The sequence below is a fragment of the Columba livia genome, chromosome 22, assembly GCF_036013475.1.
Source record: "Columba livia isolate bColLiv1 breed racing homer chromosome 22, bColLiv1.pat.W.v2, whole genome shotgun sequence".
NCBI lineage: Eukaryota > Metazoa > Chordata > Aves > Columbiformes > Columbidae > Columba > Columba livia.
Window position 1 is genome coordinate 5,302,018 of NC_088623.1, and position 20,522 is coordinate 5,322,539.

General features: G+C 50.4%; 1 protein-coding gene across 7 annotated transcripts; it reads right to left on the reverse strand.

The window, feature by feature from the left end:
* Positions 1-170: 170 nt before the first annotated feature.
* On the reverse strand, positions 171-20,240 carry C22H6orf89 (chromosome 22 C6orf89 homolog). Of its 7 annotated transcripts, XR_010467628.1 has the most exons (10): positions 19,158-19,219; positions 16,032-16,118; positions 15,697-15,904; positions 14,409-14,574; positions 6,849-7,003; positions 6,423-6,544; positions 5,083-5,209; positions 4,871-4,994; positions 2,046-4,512; positions 171-1,939 (listed from the first exon to the last, which is right to left on the reverse strand). XR_010467628.1 is itself a non-coding variant. In XM_065038828.1 (9 exons), the coding sequence occupies exons 3-9, from the start codon at positions 15,883-15,885 to the stop codon at positions 4,427-4,429; spliced, it is 969 nt and encodes a 322-aa protein (XP_064894900.1). In that variant the 5' UTR covers positions 15,886-15,904; positions 16,032-16,118; positions 19,158-19,219; the 3' UTR covers positions 171-4,426. The 7 variants fall into 7 exon arrangements, 6 of the variants coding, with proteins under 6 accessions (XP_064894900.1, XP_021154030.2, XP_064894903.1 ...); XM_065038828.1 differs by having other exon boundaries at positions 171-4,512; XM_021298355.2 differs by lacking the exon at positions 19,158-19,219 and adding an exon at positions 17,087-18,981 and having other exon boundaries at positions 171-4,512.
* Positions 20,241-20,522: the final 282 nt, after the last annotated feature.

Genomic DNA, 20,522 nt, shown 5'->3' on the forward strand with positions numbered 1-20,522 from the left:
ATCAGCTCCTAAACCAGACAAAACATCACCCACAGTGTTTCTTTGGACAGTTTTCCAACAGAAGTGTCCCAAACCAACATTTCCACTTCGAAAAAGTGCCCCCAAAAGGGGTAGGTAACCCCCCAATGGCTGACACGCGGCATGACAAGAAAGCGAATCAGGAAAGGGGAAAAGGTGCATTAACGCTTGGATTTAATTGCAAAAAGTAAAAATTTTTTTAATTCTCCTGACATACAAATCTCATTTATTTACACACTTTACAGGCTTTTTCCAAGTATTTACAAAGTCTGCAATATATTAAATTATGACCATCCATAAAATTCTGCATTAAGTGCATATTTACATTCCTTTTTGTTTTAATCCACCACTGAATTGATAGTGTTCAGCGTTGAAACAGTCTCTATGTATCTATAGCTTTACTACCCAGCACCCCTGAGCCTTTATAAGGTGCCTCCCCGCCCTGCAGACAAAGAGATAATGCTACAAATAAATCACCTGTCATCTGTTTGAGTCTCCGAAGCAAAGGGGAAGCCCAGCATCGCCCCTGGTCACCGCAGCAGGACAGTAAATCTATCCCTTCCGAGGAGTTTCCTGAAGAGGAGAATGTATAGTCCTACGTATAAAATATACCAAGAGGAGAAAGTCTGGTTTGCAGGAAGCAAAAGATCTTTGTGCACCCAAAGAAATGGCCTCACCCTGGAAAGCGTTTGGTTATCTTGACTATGGGACTAAACACAAACCACTGAGGCCGGGATGGAGCAGATCCGCAAACTTCATCCCCCTGGTGCGAGTTTGGATGTTCAAACGCAGGAGGAACGATCCTCTGATAAGCTGGAGTTTGCAAAGTTGGCACCTCTAGAAACAGGATCCTGTCCCGCTCCTCAATTCCGAGCGGGACTCGCTGCACAGGCCGTGCAAGGTTTGCTGCTAAAGCCAGGAAAGCTGTGATCCAGCCCAGTAAAACCAGCTTCTCCACCAGAGCGTTCCAGCGAGAGGATTAGCGGGAGAAGCTAAAGGGCCCAAGAATCCCGGGAAACCTGACCCTACAGAGATCTCCGGGGTGTTGCAAAGGGGGTTTGAGGCTGGGATGTGCAGGGCTGCCTTGGGGAGACTCGGTGTGCAACGCCAGCGGGAGGGGAAACAGAAGAAATAAAGAGAATCAATAGAAACCGGCAGCTTGGCTCCCGTAGGGGATGCTGATTTCCCGGTACTGAAGTAAATAATATACTCCTTTCTCCTCCTTTCAGTTACCCTGAGAGCAACAGTCAATGGCCCCTGCTTTTGGAAACCAGCGTTAACCCGTGATGCTCCTGCATGGCCCAGATCTCTGGGGCCGTGGGACGGCGGGTGAGCAGGATTCCACCTCCAGCTCACCGGCGCAGAGCGCTGGAGCACAGCAACAGGTTTCCCAAAGCTGAGACCCACACGCTGAGCTGGGGGTGGGCAGCGGGACTGGCCAAACCAGCACATGTGCCAAGTGACGCTGGAGGTGACGGAGACCAGCATGGGACACGCACACACCCTCTGCGACTTGTCCCATCACGGCTGTGGCCACGATGCCTCAATATCGCTGAGGAAACGGCCACATTCCCCCCAGTTCAGCATGGGCAGATGCAGGAGCTGCCCGGCTCTCCACGGAACTCACAGCCTTGGCGAAGCTGAAGCCGCAGATGATGAAGGGCTCGCCTGCAGCCTTTGGCCAAGGTACCAAAACCTCCTTTTGGTCATCCTAGTTTTGCCACTCCGGGCTCACCTCCAAGGTTTCCACCGCGGCTCCCCAGCGCAGAAGGCGTCCGCACTACTTGTCTGGCAGCTGGAGCAGGAGCTGCTCTAGAAGCCGTCCTACAGCTCCGCTCTCAGCAGCGGCGAGGCCAAAATCAGCTCTTTATCAGCAGGAGAACTGCCCTCCTGTTTCGGTTTAGCAGCTAATTCCTTACAGCTTTTGGAAGAGGAAGAGAAAATATACTGGAAGTTTAAAAACAAATGACGTAAACTCCAAAGGGAGCGAGGTTGGGACATATGCAATGTATCGCCTAGACACAGACCTGGAAACTTATGCAGAGACCATAAAGTGCACTTGGAAAGCTGATCGGCTAACGGTCCAGATTCAGCATCTTCCATCCAACCAGCTGCAACTCTTTGAGGAGGGGAGAGGCAATAAACCAGAGCACTTCTGCTAAATAGGCACAAACCTGCCCCAGAGCCGCCCCGTCCCCCCCAATCTAAACAGCAACCGCAAACAGATCCAGTTTCTCTGTTTCTCCCCAAAGGAGCCAGCCAGCCACAACAGCTCACAAAATTCAGGCATTTCACGGACACTTGGGAATTGTCTCTGCAGCTCTTTTACAAGTTACATTCAAGGACACTTAGAAATAACAGCATCACCAAACCACCCACAATCTCAGCGATAACAGGCCCGGCAGGTTCCCTCCTGCATCTCTAACCAAACGCTTTACAGAAACGGGTCAGGTACAAAACCAGTAAGAGGTGAAATCACCTTCTCAGCCCTTGAATTTGGCTCGAGAAGCTGCCAAAGTGTAAATAGCAACAGTCACTAACGAGGCCTTAATTCTGCCATCACCAAACTCCCCGATTTCCATGAACTAAGCGGAGGGAGAGGGGTGCTGTGTGTGTCTTGGCATGTACGGGATTGCACGTAGTGTCACAAGTGTAAAACATACCCCAAGCATTAAAAATACTAACGGAGGTCTTATTAATCCAATTCCCTTTAATATTTCGCTACGAATTAAATTAGTCCTTGTCCGTCCTGAGAGAGTCAGGCTCTCCCGCTTTGGTTCTGCCCGATCTGGTGTGTTGGTCATGTCGAGGGCCAGGTGCACAGACTGACCAGGTGCTGGGATTGTTCTTACTCATTTACAGGGGGAAAACAAGGGTTATGCATAGAAATATTCATAATGTCAAGGCCTCGGACTAAATTCTTTGGAGCAGGCACTGTCCTCTGCCTCATCCTTGTGCAGGAGCCAGACGTGGTCACCCCACTTGGCAGCTTCCATCAGACCCTAATAAGATTAGCACGATGTTTGCTCCCATCCTCCCGGTCTTGCTCAAAAACAAAGGCTGGACAGACAATCTTCCAATCTGTCGTTTTACACGTACCTAAAATATGTACGGAGGGAAAGGTTCTCGCTCCCGAGAACAGAGTTAACTCGCTTTCAAACAAAACCCCTCCCAATTCCATATTAACAAGTGTGAGAGTATGTCCTGAACCACAGCCCTGGCCTATGAGTTCAGCCTAACACATCTGTAAATGATCTTCAACAGCAAGATCAAGCCCAGAGGATCAGACTTGGAAGGGACGGCAGCGTCCGCAGCCTGCAAACACTGAAACCGAGCCTCTCTCAGGGATGAAGCAAGAGGAAGCATGCGAAGGCAGCTTGGAAAGGACTCGGGAAAAACCAACGTTCATTTTGAGGACAGAGCTCCAGGTCTGGAAGGAGCCGACGCAAGAAATGCCAGGGCTGAGGAAGCTTTCAGGTGCTGCCGTGGGTGCCCTGGGCTGGGAACGCAGGCAGCACCTCAAAAAGCAAGGAGTGAATGAGAACGGTCATGCAGCCCTAGTGGTTTAGGGCCACAATCAGAATACCTGACTCGTAGAGAGCTGCTCTGCACCCAGCCCCGTCTCCATCCACAACCACGGCTCTCTCAGCACCGCTAAAACTTTCACCAGTATTTTTGTAGGAAAGGAGGGGGAGAGAAAAAAACCCCACAGTTACCATTTGACTCACAACCTGCTGACAGAGAACCACAGAATAGTGATAGCAAGACACAAAGAAGAGTCCTGAACAGGTTCTTTGGGTACAAGAGGGATGCAGAGGGCAAGGGTGTGCAGGGCTGATCTCAGCGCTGGCGCACGGAGCTGAGCTTGGCTTTGCGAGGCACACGACAGAGGCACGGAGCCGCAAACGTGATGGAGAGACGCGGTGGAGCTGGGACACCTCACCAATTCATTCCCTTCACAGAGCTGGCCTGACAAGACAGGCTCAAAGCCGCCTCCTCCTCAGGAGGAACGTACCCAGAAATGTCACACATCCCCTCTGCTCCCAAAATCCCAAGGGAAGTGTCAGAAGTGCCATAATCCACAAAGGACACAAGGTGAATCTCATCCTGAGAAATCCCTCTGTTGCTCCTGGCAAAAAAAAAACCCCTTTGCTGCAAACCCAGGGCTTACCTGAGGGGACAGGGAAGGTCATAAATAGCTTGCGCTTCTCCCAAAATACATTTGAGGAAAGGCAAAGAGTTACCTCAAGGGTTGGGAAAACAGTCATTTTAAAACACTGTAAACATGCAGGGCGGCAAAGCTGCCTGCCCCGGCTGCCCCAGCTCTATCGCTCTCAAGACATTGCCTCGGCCTCCAAGCTGAAAGTTGTTTTGTCCTGGATACAGCTCCGTTCCCACCGCACCGTCCTTAGCTGGCAGCTCCGTCACAAACCACCACCGGCTCTGTCCCTCTGGCCGTGAAGCTCATCGTCCAGTGATCTGCACTGGCGTAACCTTTGGAAGATGCAACGAGGAGGCCGTGTTAGATGAATCCATGCCTAATAACTGCTCATCTCCTGTAACGTGAGGGGTGTGTGCAGAAGCTCTATGGAAAGACACTGCCCTCAGTAACACCGACAGAGCATTGTCTTGTGTAGCTCACACTGAGCACCTATTGGTATCCTGTGGTTTGTGTTCCAGGCCACAAACTCCCAGTCCAGAACGATCTGTGCTGCTCCAAGCAGACACTCCCCAGTTTGGAGGTCGTAATGGTGTCTGACAGAACCTGTCTCAGGTGTCAGACAGAGACAACAACTGGAAGCAGCCACCCGAGTCCCAGGGATCCCCCAGACCCTATAGCACCAGTACTCACCCAAATCTCCAGCCTCCAGTTCCACCTTGAACATCTCACAGCGTCCTCTGCACTTGTCCAGGGGTACAACAGTCAGGGTGACCTGTCCGCTCCCGACAGCAAACAGGCTGTGCAAGCTGTAGCTCTGGGAGGAGAGGACAACATTTCAAAAGCCTCGTTAGCTTTTCTCGGGTCTGCCTGATCAAATAATGTCTCTGGGCTGAACTGCTCACCTTATTCCCCAGCTCTGGATGGCGGATGAGGAAGCAGCTCTGCAGGGACACTGTCCTGGGGAAGGACGGCAGAGAGGCAGTGGGGAAAAATTCCTGCAGAATCTGAGTTTTATTCACAGATTTGTTCCTAAACAAAACAAAACAACCCATATTGAAGAAATATCACACAATGATAATGCTTGTATTTAAAAGGCTACTTCCAGGATCAAAATTCTTCACAGATATTCATGCCTGATAAGCAGCCTGCTGCCAGACTAGCCCCTAGGAGCAAAATTCAACCTCTCAGCTTCTAAACCTCCTTCATATCTTCCTGTTAGTACCTGCAGAAGGACCACGTGAACCGGAAACAAACAGGTCATCATGGATGCCTACACTTAATTTTCCTCCCCTCTTCCCTTAAAATGATCTGAGTCATTAATCAGATCCATTAATTACAGAAGATGCAGAGAGGTGGCATTGTAAGCAACCATAACCAAAACCACATGGCAAGGCGCGGGGAATCCAAGTCTGTTCTCCAGGCCAGGGAATGTCACTGGAAAAGGCAGGGTGGGGCTTGTTATTTTTACATCTTTTACATTTTGACATGATTAATACTCCCGTGCCCTGACCATCCATCTACCAGCACTGCGGTCGAGAAGAGCAGCAAGAAGATCCCACTTAAGCACCAGCCAAAGCGCAGACTCCAGCGGGGCCTTCTCCAAGCCCTTTGCTCGCACGGCTGGGCCAGGGAGCTGCTCCGCAGCAGGAGGCACCTTCCCACGTTACTTGTTGCTCTTCTCCACACTAAAAGACTTGGCTAATACACTGGGCTGCTCTGCAGCCTTAGAGAGCTCTGAATTGTTCCAACGTAGTTAAGCTAAAGGCTTTAGCACAGTTCCCAGAGGGCCCGGATTAGGGGTGGGTCATTTTCCTGCATGAGACCAGACACAAAGTGCAGGATCCCTTCAGCTTTCTGTTAATTCTCCGTGTTTTGCAACAGTCACGGCACTAATAGTGGAGGATTTCCACTGAGCAGACAGACAGACGCGGTTAGAAATGTCAACCAGTTGCCTCGGGTGATGAGACCACAGCCCAGATGATTAACGTAGGGCCTGAAGAACAGGACCGAGCAATCACTGGGATATTTTTGTCTTGTAAGGTGAGCCGCAACATCCCGCTTTTAGTGCAGAAGTCTTCTGCTTGGATCAGATCAGTGCCAGGAGGCACAGGAGCCACTCCTGTTCCCCTTCCCTGCAGCTGAGCACACCTTGCAAGCTCCTGGTAATTCCCACCGGCAAAAAGCCGGGGCCGCCCTGCAGAAGGGACGTACGCACCTCTCACGGGTTTGAGCTTTGACTCACCCGGGAACGAAAAATGGGCAGCTCCACAATTCAGCTGAATTTTCTTCTATTATAACCTCCGCCAGCTCTGGATCCTGGGACTGAAAATGCTTCAGTTCTTCATAGGAGAGATACTGCCCTGTCTTAAACGACACACAACAAGGATAAAAGCCGTGCACCTGGGGTTCTGCTCCCCTCCTACTTCCATCCCGCCAAAGAATATTCAGAAGTAACTGCCATCTAGATTGCTAAGGTTCCAACCATAATGATAATTAGTCAGAGGAACAACTTGCTAAGGAGCTCCTCACCCCCAACATCTTTAAACCGGGGCTAAATGTCTTCTCAGATATGTATTCCACCTCAATCAGCAGTTTGAGTTTGTAGTTGAAAATAGCTGGTGCTATTCAAGAGTTTGGACTAATCCAGCCTTACCAATCCATGCATTACCTTGATTAGAAAAGGCTGAGACCTCTGGAGCTTCTCTGGTAGTTCCGCAAAGTCTGTCGCTACTTGAAGGCTTTTCACAGCAGAACAGAACGTGCAGTTTGCAGGAAGCACAGAAACGTTCTGTCTGCAACCTGCTGCCCACCAGTCCTGGCATTCTTGCGAAGAGACAAGAGAAAAGTGTTTCATTAAACCAAAAATTAAATGGTAAGGAGACAGACTCATGGATAAACTCATTATCTCTAACATGGAACACTGAGATTTCTTATAGCTTCCGACGGCCGTAGTTACACAAGAAGAACAAGCTTCATGCGTCTATGCTGCTCTCACTGAAAGGGGTGAGAAGGCAGAACAGAGTGTAAAATCCTTATTGCAAGCACAAGTCCCACTCCCATGAGAAACTGCTCCAACCGACTTTCCCTCCCTGCTCACAAGAGCAAAAAGAAAATCTTTGTTCCGCTGCCTGTAGAAAACTCCAATTTTACAACAACAAAAAACCTCAACTCACAAAACCCAGCTGGTCAGTGACAGGAAACAAAGGGCTGAAGGATCTCACCAGAGGAAGAGCAGTCGCCACGAGGAGAACAAGAAAACACATCTTACGGTCTCTCGTCATACAGGGAGCAGCAACACTATAATTTCTTTCTGGGCAAAACTTAAAAATCTCATCCTGGAGCATTAAGCCCAGTTGTCCCCAAATTGTCTCTCCGGGCGGCACCCCCCGTACCAGGATGCTAATCGGCTTGGCAGCACAGAGCTCGACTCCTCTTTTGAGCCAGGCTGGGACATTTGCATTCTCAATTGCTCTGTTCAGGAGGTTATTTCTTTTCCCCATGAATAACCCGAGCGCAGCACGGTTGAGACGCATTTCAAATGCTGCGAGTGAGGTTGTGGGATTTTTTTTTGGTGTGTAATTAATCTTTGAGATTTATTGTGGAGGGTGTTAGCCTGCGCACCAGCATGCGTGTGACTGGCATGACAAGTACGGGCAGCGAGGAGCTCCTGCCCTTCCCAGGGAGGGAGGGAGCACAGACCACGTGCATTACCGAGGATGCTTATTTTCTTTCGATTACCCTCCCTGCATTCCTTTCACATTATCGCCCTGCCCAGACACCCTGGGGGATTATTCTGGTCGAAGTCGAGCGCAGCGTCTGCGCGCACGCACAGTCTGCTCGGGGATGGAAAAGCAAGACGGTCTCTTCATCCCAGCGCGACCGTCACGTGCAGCCGTCACACGATGGTCCCGTCCACTCGCCTTCAGATGCTGAAGCGCTGGGCGTGTGCGATTACCCCCGCGGGGTTTCAGAGCAGGAAAGCAGCTGTAGCATTGACATGTACGACGATACGTTACCTGCCAGAAGCCAGCGCCAGGCCCCACTAACCTCTCCTCCACACTTGGGCTTTCTCGCCCTTCTTTGAGGGGCAGCCCTTGGTTTGTTAAGCAGAACCTCAGTTCCCCATCGGTCATACCCACCTAATATTTGCTTTTATGCTATATTAGCTCTCCAGAACAAGAGCCGTCTCCTCCCTTATGTCAGGATAACTCCTAGCAGAGCTGGGGCTGGGGACTTCCAGCACAGATGAAGAGATAGCAACTTCCCTTACAACACATCTATGATTAATGCTAGAAGGAGTTTATGACTCTGCTTTCCACTATGCAGAAAAATAATTCTCAATTTCCAACCAATTTGAAATGAGTACGCCACCCTTCTTGGCCATTTTCAGAGGATCTCCCAAGTTTTTTGGCAGCACGGAGGGGTGTGTGCGCACAACCCCAGAGATGCTGGGTGTGGACGACCAGATTGGAAGCGAAGAGGTTACTGAGGAGACCTGGCCCTGGTTCTGCCCCTTGGCAGCAAAACAATAAAACTTATGGAAACTCGCCCGTATAGATCTGAGAGCAGGATCCCAACAACAGCCTTGCTCTCTTTAGGGACCATATGGAGGGTGAAATATCAGCTTGCCACCGCAGCAGGTTCAAAGGGAAGCTCTGCAGCAAGGGGACCTTCTGCTCCAGCCAGACGCCCGGAGCCAAGGGCTGCTCCTGACCCTAATGAAGTGTTGAAACCATAAAACCTCCTGCACGCAGCACCTCAGGCAGCTCGCGGGCTCCAGCCAGGCTGGTTTGCTCCCAAGCACTCAGGACCGTGAGGCTGAAAGAGTCTCCAGCAGGTGAGTGACAGTGAGGTCTGCACGGAAGAGTCTGGTCTGCGGAAGGGACTTCACAGTCCCACCATGTGCTCGGAGAATGGTTTGGGTGGAGGGAACCTTCACCCAGTGCCCCCTGCCATGAGCAGGGACATCTTCACCAGCTCAGGTTGCTCAGAGCCCCGTCCAGCCTGGCCTGGGATGTCTCCAGGGATGGTTCATCTACCACCTCTCTGGCCAACCTGGGCCAGGCTCTCACCACCCTCAGGGCCAACAATTTCTTCCTCACGTCCAGCCTGAATCTCCCTCCTTTAGTTTAAAACCATCTTCCCTTGTCCTATCACAACAGGCCCTGCTGAAAAGTCTGTCTCCATCTTTCTTATCGGTCCTTTCTTTGATACACTCAATCCCACCTGTAAGGTCCGCAGTGCTCTGATGTCCCATCACCACAGAAGGGCTGCAGCTCTCCCTCCAGTTGGAAACATCCAACTTCCACATGCTGGATCTGACAGTGCTGTTTTCCATTATTTTAAGGGCAAGGATTTGTGAGGTCTAGCCCTTAACCTCAAAGTGAAGCTGCAGCTCATAACCTACTGTTATTGCTTTGACAGCCAAAGGAGTGCAGGCCAGGTTGCTCTTGCTCCTAAATCAGGACAAGCCACTTGCCACATTGAGACCTCTGCGGACTTATAGATACTGTACTACTCGAGTACAACAGCTCCTTGCTTGTGCTACGCCATCACTGCAGCATATACCACATGCATATCACCATACCCCCTTTCTCAGACCCTACAGAAAGATAAAACAGTATTTTCAAAACTCAAAGCCATTTACAGACATCAATTCGCAATCGCAGCCTATGCATGAGTAAATCTCATCCTTCTTACTTTACAGATATAGAAATTAAGAGCACAGAGTTACTGCGCGGTGCAGCTCAGAGCATCCAGAGCACTTCTTACAAAAGCAACATTTCCCAAGCTCCACCTTGCTACAATTTTTCACTAGGCTAAAAATTAACTTGATCATTTATAATGTCATGTCAAAGTCAGGCTAAACTGATGGGTTCTTGAGCAAGTCAGACAGGAATCGTAAGGAATGCTTATTAATTACAGTGTGGAAGCCCTGATTAAGGAATGCATGACAGCGGGGTTTTAAATATATACTACAAAGAGGGTCCTTGTTCAGCACCAGATCCTCACCTCTTCCTCAAATTGAACTTCGTTGTGGCTCTGAGTATATTGAATATATTTATGCCAGAAGGAAGTACCTCTCAGTCGGGTTCATAGCATTTTTAGGAAAAGCTAGCAACAAAATAACAGCTACAAATAAACCCATCAAGAAAGCCTTATTTTTGTTCTGGGTAAAAAGTCAACAGCTCGAAGAACTACTCATTCATTTCACTAATGGGTAACGGCTGGTCAAACAACCGAAGGATGATTAGTCAGTCTCTAGCAAAGCACAAAAATGATTTTGATCCAACGAGACATTGTGAAATCAAGTCTGCTCAGCCTAGCCCCAGAGGAACTCACAGTTCACCGGGGTGAAAGAGCATTATTTCCAGGAGAAATCTGCACCTACCAACCCAGAAAACAGAGGGCATGGACCAAACCATCAGAAAAACCTCCAGAGTCCACTGCTCCGGTTGGTACCTCTGGTTATGTGCCCTAGAAAGCAGCTCGCGCTGCTCTGGCAGCGTCTGCATGAGCAACGTGTCTGGAGAACAGCACCTTTGCAACCAGATCCTCCCAGTCGCTGCCACTTGCCCAACCGTGGCTTCAGTCTGTACAAGGTCTGATGTCCCCGTGTCACTGGAGCAAACAGGGCTCGGCCAGGCTGCTGAACGCCTCTGCAACAGGCACGGATGGCACGCTCGCTCTTTCCAGGGAAGCAACCCCAAAGCGAGGACTCGCTCTGCAAACGGGGAAACAAGAAATTCCGGACACACCAAAAGATAGAAGCAAAAGGAAGAGTTTTTCATGGTCGGGATCGCCACAATGATTTGGACTTCATTTGCTGTCAGCAAGTCCAAATAAACAGTGCACTGGTTGAACAGAGGCCAAAGTAAAGCAGCGTATGAAAGCAGGTTGGCACCGCCCGGCACTGCAGAGTCAGCCGTTCCTGTCCTCTTTGAACGAGCCAACACACACGTCTGTTAGTCGCTCTCAGGTGATATTATAAAATGGTTGTTTACACACACACAAAAGGATGAGATAAACTGGCAGCTGCATGGGGACGGGAGGGAACTCTGCGCAGTGCTGCAACACACATCGTGTTCACGTACACCTCAAAATCCTCCAGCCCAAAAAGAGGGTTCACGAGAATTTGCACGAACACAAGAGCAAACCAGCTTGACTTCGCTTAGGGAATAAAATAAGAAAGATCCTTTGTGAGCACGAGGAGAGGGATGCGATGAGGGCAGTGAGAAGTTAGAAATCAGACACGGCTTTACCTCGCAAGCAGCTTTCTTGTGCGACCCTTGCATTCAGAGCAGGCTCTTATTCCTCGGGCTCGTGCAGAGCTGAACCCAGCAGGTCAGAACCCGCGGGGAAAGGCTGAATACCTGGGTGCTCAGCCCACGGTCAGGCTGCCTGCAAAGGGTTAAGATCAGAAAGAAGAAGGGACCTGGCCAGGGGCCAAGGCAAAGCTCCAGCTAAAGGAAAGGTGGCCAGACAAGAGGCAGAGCCCGCTGTCCTCTCAAGCCACCCAGCCTGCTGTCCCCCAGCCCCACGAACAGCCCTGGCACCCCGCAGGCCTTGGGACGTGACAGGGACAGGCCACTCACAAGGTGTTGCTTAAACACAGCTCCTCCAGCAACATTCCTTGCTCTAAAACAGATTGCGTATAAAACCCATAAACATGATTTTAACCCTGCTGGTCTAGGCTAAAAGCGGTATTTGATAAAAGGAGTCTTCTCCAAGCTTCCTAACGCTTGCCGGGGAGAGAGAAGTGCTCAAATTTTGCACCAGAGAACTGAAACAGAGGGAATAACTTGTCCATCTCAGCCTGTGTCAGAGAAGAGCAACAAATCCAGGTTACACAGACCCCACCTGCTCTTGGAACAGCACCAGGAAGCCTCGAGTTACCCCACGTGCCCACTCCAAGTCCGCTGTGTTCCTTCCAGCAGGTAGAGGCCGGAGGTTTGCAAACCCTTCGCCTCCCTGGGGTTACGTGGAGCGATGTACCCGGCCCAGAGCCGCGGGCTGCGGTGGTGAGAGGCATCTCCCCGGCCCCGAGCAGGCAGCCTGACCCAGCACTGGGGCTTTCACAAGCTCTGCGTAAACACCAGCTCAGGAAGAGCAAATGCAAACCACATTTCCGCAGGACTTTTCCCCAACCGAAGGGACCTTGGTTCCTAGGCCTGGGAAAACAGCTGAAGAAGAGGCACAGATGCCAAACCCAAGGGTCTAAGAGTCAGCTTAGAAGAAACAAAGGGTGGGAACATTAGTTTTGATATGGGAATTGATCCGGGGGAGAAAGCGAGCAACAGAGCAGAGAGACAGGCAAAAAGGAAATTTACTTTGGACCTAATCATACAAACTTCACACAAGAGACAGCTTGGCGGACACTGTTCCTCACCTCGGCCTCTCAAAGGTCCACCCACAGCCAGGGACGGACAGACAGCCCTTGTCAGCCACAGCTCACGGGGTGGGAGGGCTGAGGATGAAGGTGAGAGTGAAGGCAGGTCACCCTGAGCTGGAGGGAGCGGGGAGCAGCATCCTGCACCCCAAAGCTTCACCACCACCCTAAAGTGGGGCTCCGGCTCTTGAGCGAAACCAGGCATCGAGCTCCCCTTGTTCTGCAACACAAACCTGGCTGCTCAGCCCACACCTACCAGGGACCGGGCTCCGAACTGCAATCTCGGAGACAGGAAAGCTGCCCTGAGCCCACAAGTCCCCGAGCAGGCTCAGGAGGGAGAGCGGAGCCCCAGACCTGCCCAGGCAGCTTTAGGCCTGGAGGAAGTGATCCCAGACCACCCGCACGCCCACGGCCGGGCTCTGTCCGCACCGCTGGGGCCGGGGAAACGCTGCCAGCGCTGCCGGAGGGCCGGGCAGCCTCCAAACTGCTCACAGGTGGCTTCCAGCAACAACAGCCTCAGATGGATTTGAACTGGTGCCCAGGCACAGAAAACTCCAAGTTCTGTCCTCAGCCCCCTCAAAATTTTCATCTACTAAGATCGACACAGAGAGAGGAAGAAGAAACTCTTGGCATCCTTCCCCGTGCAGAAGCAGAGGGGTGTTCACTCGCGTCAACGCCGAAATGCAGTAGATAAGCAGTCAAGGGGCTATTCCAGCCATCTCCTCGCCTTTGTTTTTTCCTCCCTGTGAGAGATCCCAGTGTGTAAGGAAGGAGACGAACAATGTGGGATACCCCGTCCCACCCGCACAAACTCGAGTTAACAAAAATCCCACGTGTCAGCGGAAGAGAGGGAGACACACGGAGCAAACGCAGAACGGCGTTGGCATTTCAAGGCGCCCTTTTTAGCTGCGGCAGGAAGGTCAGAGCCAGCACAGACAACTCCAACACAATGAGCTGCCCAGGCTAAATATAAACCCGTGGAGGGCACGGAGACAGAAGTTTGTTTTTACAGCGTGCTGACAGACAACCAACATTGTGCCCCAGCCCTGCTCAAAATAATTCACAGATTTATCATTACTGACAGTCTTTGTATTTTATCAAAGAGGCAAAGCCCATGTTTACACCCATTTGCCAGCCTAAGTCGGTGGAAATTATTCTCTGAGAATGAGAAATGATAAAACTTTTCCATTTCTACTATGCCAGCCTAGGAAAAATCTATTCTATTCCTCTTCCGTGCTGGGGCTGCCTCATTAGGGAGCCACTTATCCAGCTTCCCCACACACACATTCCCCCTATGGTACGTTAATGGCTATAAACACCATAGCTCTCAAGCCCACAGTTCTTTCCCAATACACCACTTGGCAAAACCACTTTTCCTTAAACTCGGGTCACGTGTTGAGGTTTCTACGCTTTGCTCGCTGATATCCAGATTTGGTTGGCAAGCTGGTTTTCCTGGTTACTGAGAAAGAGTGACATTTACCCAGCATAGCTATCTCACTACGATTCTCAGAACCACAAAGGGTTTTTAGAGGAAGGGGAACTCATGTGGACGAAAATACCTGAGGTGTTAGAATCAAGGAAAAGAGAATGTGCAAGAAGAAAATGAAGTTAGAGATAAAAGATTTTTCAGCCCAAATGAATGGAAGGGAAAGCACCCTAGCTAGAATTCAGGATGCTATTTTTAAGTAGAGCGGTAGGAAAAGAGAAAACCATGGTGCCACGCCAGAGACATGTTTGTTATTTGGTGCCCAAGGAGACACTCAAACAATCCTCACGGCTGGTATTTAACTTGGTATTTCTTGCTAGGCTTGTGTTACAGCAGAGAAATCATTTCCTTACTCTCGAGCATGTACTTCTTGGCGATGGGCAGAGAGAGCAGGCGGATGTGACCGACGAGGGAGCCCCAGGCCTGGGCTCTGGAGAGCGGAGCTTCGGGTGGCAGCGGGTTGTACGGCTGGACCACGAAGTAAACGGTCAGCAAGACCAAGCCCAGCGTGAGCAGCCCCTGCGAGAGAAAACAGGCTCGGAATTAATGAGACCGCGCTGAGCTGATGTGTCTTCAGAACAGGACACACCTTGTGGCTGGTATCAAAGGGCTGTGCCTCTGCGCCGCAGGATGAACGCTCAGTTTTCTGTGACTCGTTTCAACTGCAATCCTATGCAATAAAACCGAGTGGCAACTCTGTGTATGCACTAGGGCTGTCCAAGGATGACATCAAGCGGACTTCAAACCCAAGCCACACAACTCTGTTCACGTATTTGAGCACTGCAAATGCAGCGAGGATTATCTACAGATAGTTCCGATTCCTCCCACCTAATCAAACAAAAGCTTGCACTCCTGCCATGCCTCTTACACAAGGGTTTTCAAGGCTTTTTGCAAACATTCGTCAAGCCTCCAAACGCAGAGCTGGCACCAGCTCCCTCCTCCATAGCAAAATCCCAAATAAGCCTTAAAGAGATGACATGATGCATTTCTCCCCCCGGCCAAAGCCAACGTGAATCAACAGCAAAAACAAGAACAGAAGCTGAAAGTTCAAACTCCCAGTTTTCTGTTCTCCTGCCTCATTTTACAGTTTTTTATAGAGGAAGACAGCTTGAATTTTTTTCTAAATAGAAACCATCATGATGATTTTGTAAAGACGACACTAAAATATTACTGCATATTATAGCGGTGGGAAGTTTTTCATCCTCGTAGAAACATCTTGAACCTATTCAACAACAGCATTCTTTCACCCACTTTGCAAAACCTTTTACAGCGTCTTTTAGTTTAGGGTCTCAAAATATGTTTCTAGAATCAAGCAGCAAGGCTACAGGTTTATTTTATAGACTAGAATGAGAAAAAACACAGGTAGAAGCTCATGACAGGGTCAGAAACAGAGCCTGGATCTCTTTGTTATTCAGCCCTGCACTTTTAAGAATCTCCTCCTTTCCTCACATTTCCACCGAGGGTGCTGACACTGGGAATCTTTACCTGAAGAATCAATCTGAAAGCATCATTCTTTAACAATTTAAGGCAAGGAAGGTGTTGACACATTAAACTTTCATATGCAATGGAAAATAAAAGGTTCAGGTGCAAAAGGAGAACTTTCGACCCTCAAATGGGCTGTGCAAACACGAGACGTCTTACCTTGTAGAGAGCCACTAAGACCGGGTACCGCGGCGGCCCCCTTTGGGGTTCGTTTCTTTCTAAGAGCTGCTTGATGAATTTCTCGATGGCTTCTTCTGACATCCCGCACTGGTGGCCGGTTTGCCTCACCAGATCAATGGTCTCCGACAGTTTGTCGTAAATGCTGAGCTCATTAGCCGAGAGCTCCATGGCCTCCGATGAAAAACACCTATGGAGAGATTCAGTACGTTAACACAAGACAAACTCCAGCCGTCCAGCTCAAGATCAGCGTGTGCAGAGGGATCACAGGAACATCGTGATGTTTAGGCAAGAAGGAAGGATTATCTGGAACAAACCTCTTCGCAGGACAGGGTTTAGCTGCAGCCCTAATAGTCTCTGCTGGTTCAGTATCCCACGGGGACTGAAAGAAGCCGTGAAATTTCCTGACAAGAGAAGAACCGGCTGAGATCCGCAGCTTATGTAAATGAACAAAGCTTCCCAGAAATCAATGAAGCTCCGTTTATTCATCTATTCCAAACGAATCCGTCCCATAAAGCGATTGCTCGCCACGTACAAGAGCCAGCAATACAAAGCTGATCAGCACACGCGGTAGCCAGGCTAAGCTCTCCTGCGCTATAATTTCAGTCGCTTATTTTAGCGTAGATTTGTTTTCATTAAATCCCCTGTCAGCAATAAGAACGGGACAGAGAAATAACCAGTATGTGTGGGGCAAAGTTCAACAGTCTACAATTTGTTTAAATTTTCGCAACCCAAAGTCCAGGCCAACCGATTATTGAGTAACAGTAATGTGATAGCGTGCTCTGCAGGCAACAGAAGCTCCTGCGTTCCTCGCAACGTTTGCCTGCAGGTCGTTCACCTGCAGAAACGCCACAGAACTAAATACCGCAGCAAGAGGCGCACTGGGAATGCCAGACAAAAAATGGCATTTGACAGCAAATTATTTCCCACCGTGAAATTTCAACGGGGAAACTTCTAAGAATGTACCTACGAGCAATCAACATTAAGACGCCAAAAAATGAAACGTGTTCCTCTACCACTCCCCCTGCCTGCCACAAAATCAGGGCCTCATGATACCCAGAGCAGCAGATGGGCTGAAAAAAAGATGCAAAGAATTGCCGGATAAGCTAATAGCTGCCAACGTGAGAATCCCATTGTTAGAGAGACATCAGGCCTTGGAAAAACGCTGCTGGGGGAGAGGGAGCATCTGTGAGGCCTGGCGCTGCTCCTCGTTCCTGAGCTGGGAGAACTCCAGCCTTGGCTCAAGGGGGACAACCGAAACTTTCTGGGGAGCCGGCGTTCAGCAACGCATCGCCCTGCAAACAGACCGAGGGGAAAAAACACATGAAGCATCATCAGTGGAAATGGAAATCAGGCCCCTGGTCCCTTTTACCTCTAAGTACCGGACACCGGGAATCAGCTCGTGAATCCAGCTGCTTCACCGCGGTCACCTCCTCGCTCTGCTACAAGAATTAGATAACTATTCACATGGATCTCTGCACACAGCCCACAGCACAGCCCCCTTTTTAAATCACAGATTGGTTTTACTCACTCGAGCTTCTACAAGAAAGGGCATTTTTAATATATATATTTTTTCCTGCAATGCTAGCACATCATTTCAGAGAAAAAAAAACAAAGCCAAAACTTTTCAACAGGACTACCAGCTTCAGCAATCGCTTCTCTGCCCCAGGACCAGCTCCCTGCTCTGCTCTTGCACATTAATTTACGTGGTCACACGGTGAATCAGATCAGGAAAATTATCTGGCTGAAAAATAACCCTGATTTGTTTGGTCAGCAGCTGCCTAAGCATCCAACCCAAGCAGTTAATGTCAGATGTTATATTAACATCAGCGTGAAATATCTAGCCACAGCCCTAGAAAAACCAAAGGAGTAAAACGCCGAATTAAAACCTAACCCCAAGCACGCAACGAGAACACGCTGCACTACATTGGCAGGTTAATTAGCTCCTGGCCCTGTTCTACCACCAGTCCTTGCGTTCCGTGCAAATATTTGTCCCAGATCTTACGACCTGAGCAGCCCCATGGGCTCGCAGAGCTGCCGCAAAGCAGGTTTGATCAATAATAGCTCATTATGGATCGTCAGCTCTCCAAGGCAGGGACCTTTTCTTCTCGTCTGTAAAGCACCCGGCACGCATTTGGCTCTATAACAACAATACACCGCTTTACTAACTCTTTCATTTATGTAATACCCTGATTCATGTAACAAGCAAGAGACAGCTCATCTGCAGGATATTAAATGCTTTTTTCTCCCAGTTTTTCTGATTACTTTAGTTGCCCTGACACTGTGACTGGTGCCCTGAAGGTTATCTAGCTTCCTGCGGCCCCTGCGTGCCAAAGCTCTCGCCTGTGACGCTCTCCCGTGCTCAGCTCCAGCAGAGTCAGCAACCTTCTGCTCACAGAACGTGCCCGGAACCACTTAAAACAATTATCCCTACAGAAACGCTGTCAAACACGGCGATTTCCCCCTTTCCAAACAGCAGAAGCAGCATCCTACTATGAGAAAACACTGCGACACATGCCAGTTCTCCCCCAATCTACGTTTGATTCAATACCTTTGTAGACAACCCCTACAAGCCACAGACACTAAAATCCCAAGTCGGCTCCTTGACAAACTCAACAATAACCCGTGTCCTCAGCTGGGAAATCAGGCATCACACTCCCGCATTGTTCTGAGAACAGATGAGGCCTTAAAAAATAAATAACAACCCATTATTTCCCTTCCTATCACCATAATACAACCGGCAAATTAATAACAACAGGCTACTGTTCCCGCTTTGCCGTCACGCACGTACTGAATGAGCCTCGTCCCTTGTGACGGGCCTTTTAAAATGGGGAAAACAAATGGTATCGCTGCTTTTTATGAACTCCAGCAACAAGCAGCTCTCTCAGCAAATGTAAATAGCGATGGTTCTCGGTCTGAAGGGTTTCCAGCCCAGCGCCCCGTCCAACCCTGAACCCGACACCATTTGGACCCGGGCTTTAGAAAGCCAAGGTGCTATAATATTAAGATACTGCAATTATTTAGAGAGAAATGCTGGCAGAGAAGCCTTTAAAAGGGAAAGCTTAGTCGCCTTGCCGGTGAAGCTAGAACAGCGATATAAATAAAAATACATCCTCATTTGCTTTAACCCGGTTTGTGCCGCCTCACCCGGCCCTGCCCGGGGCGTCGGGTCCGACTTGAGCTAAACCCCCCCCGAGAGGGGCCTGAACCCACCACAGCATCTCCCTGATTCATCTCCAACTAGGATTTTTTTCTTTTTTAATATAAAAATCAATAAATTCAAGCAAAAAAACCAGCCCCCCACCCCCGACGCTGGGCGCCCGGCGACGGCCCCGCTGAGGCCCAGGGAGCCCCATCTAGGCCTGGGCCTAGCGTAAGGGCCGAGGCCCGGCCCGGTGCTCCGGACCCCCCCGCCACCCCCGGCCCGTGTCCCCCGGGCTCACCCCGGCACCGCCCGGCGGCTGCCCCGCTCCGCCGCCCGGCTCCGGGCTCCTCCCGCCCGCGATGGAGGCGGGACCGGGGACGGGACGGCGCTTCCTGCTTCCGCCATGGCCCGGCCCTGCGACCCCCGGCACCCCAAAGAACCCCCGGGGGCCCTGAGACACCCCCACATCCACATTCCCCACACCCCCCATGCCTCTGTGACCCCCTCAACAACCACCGGAGTCACGGAGTGTCAGGGGTTGAAGGGCCCTGGAAAGCTCATCCAGTGCAATCCCCCCATGGAGCAGGAACACCCAGATGAGGTTACACAGGAAGGTGTCCAGGCAGGTTGGAATGTCTGCACAGAAGGAGACTCCACAACCCCCCTGGGCAGCCTGGGCCAGGCTCTGCCACCCTCACCGGGAAGAAGTTTCTTCTCATATTCAAGTGGAACCTCCTGTGTTCCAGTTTGCACCCATTGCCCCTTGTCCTGTCACTGGTTGTCACCGAGAAGAGCCTGGCTCCATCCTCCTGACACTCCCCCTTTAGATATCTGTAAACATGAATGAGTCACCCCTCAGGCTCCTCTTGTCCAGCTCCAGAGCCCCAGCTCCCTCCGCCCAGCACATTCAGACACTCCCTGCTAGCCCTAAAACATCCCAGCATGCACCTAAACCCATAAACACATTCAGGACCCCCCCACAGCACATGCCTGAACCCCCCAATTAGCCACAAACACCCCCCAATAATCACCTGGACCCTCATTTACCCTCCACTATCACTAAGACCCCACAGGACCCACCCAGTGCCTCCTGAACCCCACTTACCCCCAGCCCCACGGGGACACGGATCCCCCTTCCTGCAGCTCGAGTGACAAGCGATGACCATGCGGGGGACGTTAACCCCCTAAAAAGTGGGAGAAAGCCCTAAAAAGCGTGGGGAAAGCTTCCAGGAGTAAAGGGCTGGAGACGGAGCAAGTAGAGCTCCCCAGAGCCACCCCCAGCACAAAAAGCTCAGAAGAAAGCAGGAGCAAGGGGTCCCAGCCTCACTCGGCTCCCACAGGTGGGATTCAGCCCTTAGCTGCAATTAAATGCATGCTCAGAGTCAGCTGTTGGTCACGGCTGTGGTGGGGTTTTTTGGTATCTCTTCGGTCTGTTTCTCAGCCTTGTTTATGTTCTCAACCTCAACAACTTCCTGCAGTGACGAATTTTGCATTTTAATTAAACACTGCAAGAAAAGTGCTTCCTCTACTCAGGTTTGGATTTCCTGCCCTGTCAATCCCAGCGCGGGAAGCGGGACGGCCCCTGCATCCCGATTTTACTGCCTTTTGAGGGGAATAGGGTGAAACTCCAGGAGATGCTGCTGGGCGAGACCTGAGATGTGCT

Excerpts from the sequence above, each read along its gene's own strand:
- C22H6orf89 (XM_065038829.1), bottom strand. The coding sequence starts at position 19,264 with ATGGCGGAAGCAGGAAGCGCCGTCCCGTCCCCGGTCCCGCCTCCATCG. Across the intron at positions 6,545-6,848 it reads CTCAGCCTTTTCTAATCAAG|ACAGGGCAGTATCTCTCCTA; the intron begins GTAATGCATGGA and ends GTGTCGTTTAAG. Across the intron at positions 4,995-5,082 it reads ATCCAGAGCTGGGGAATAAG|AGCTACAGCTTGCACAGCCT; the intron begins GTGAGCAGTTCA and ends CTCTCCTCCCAG.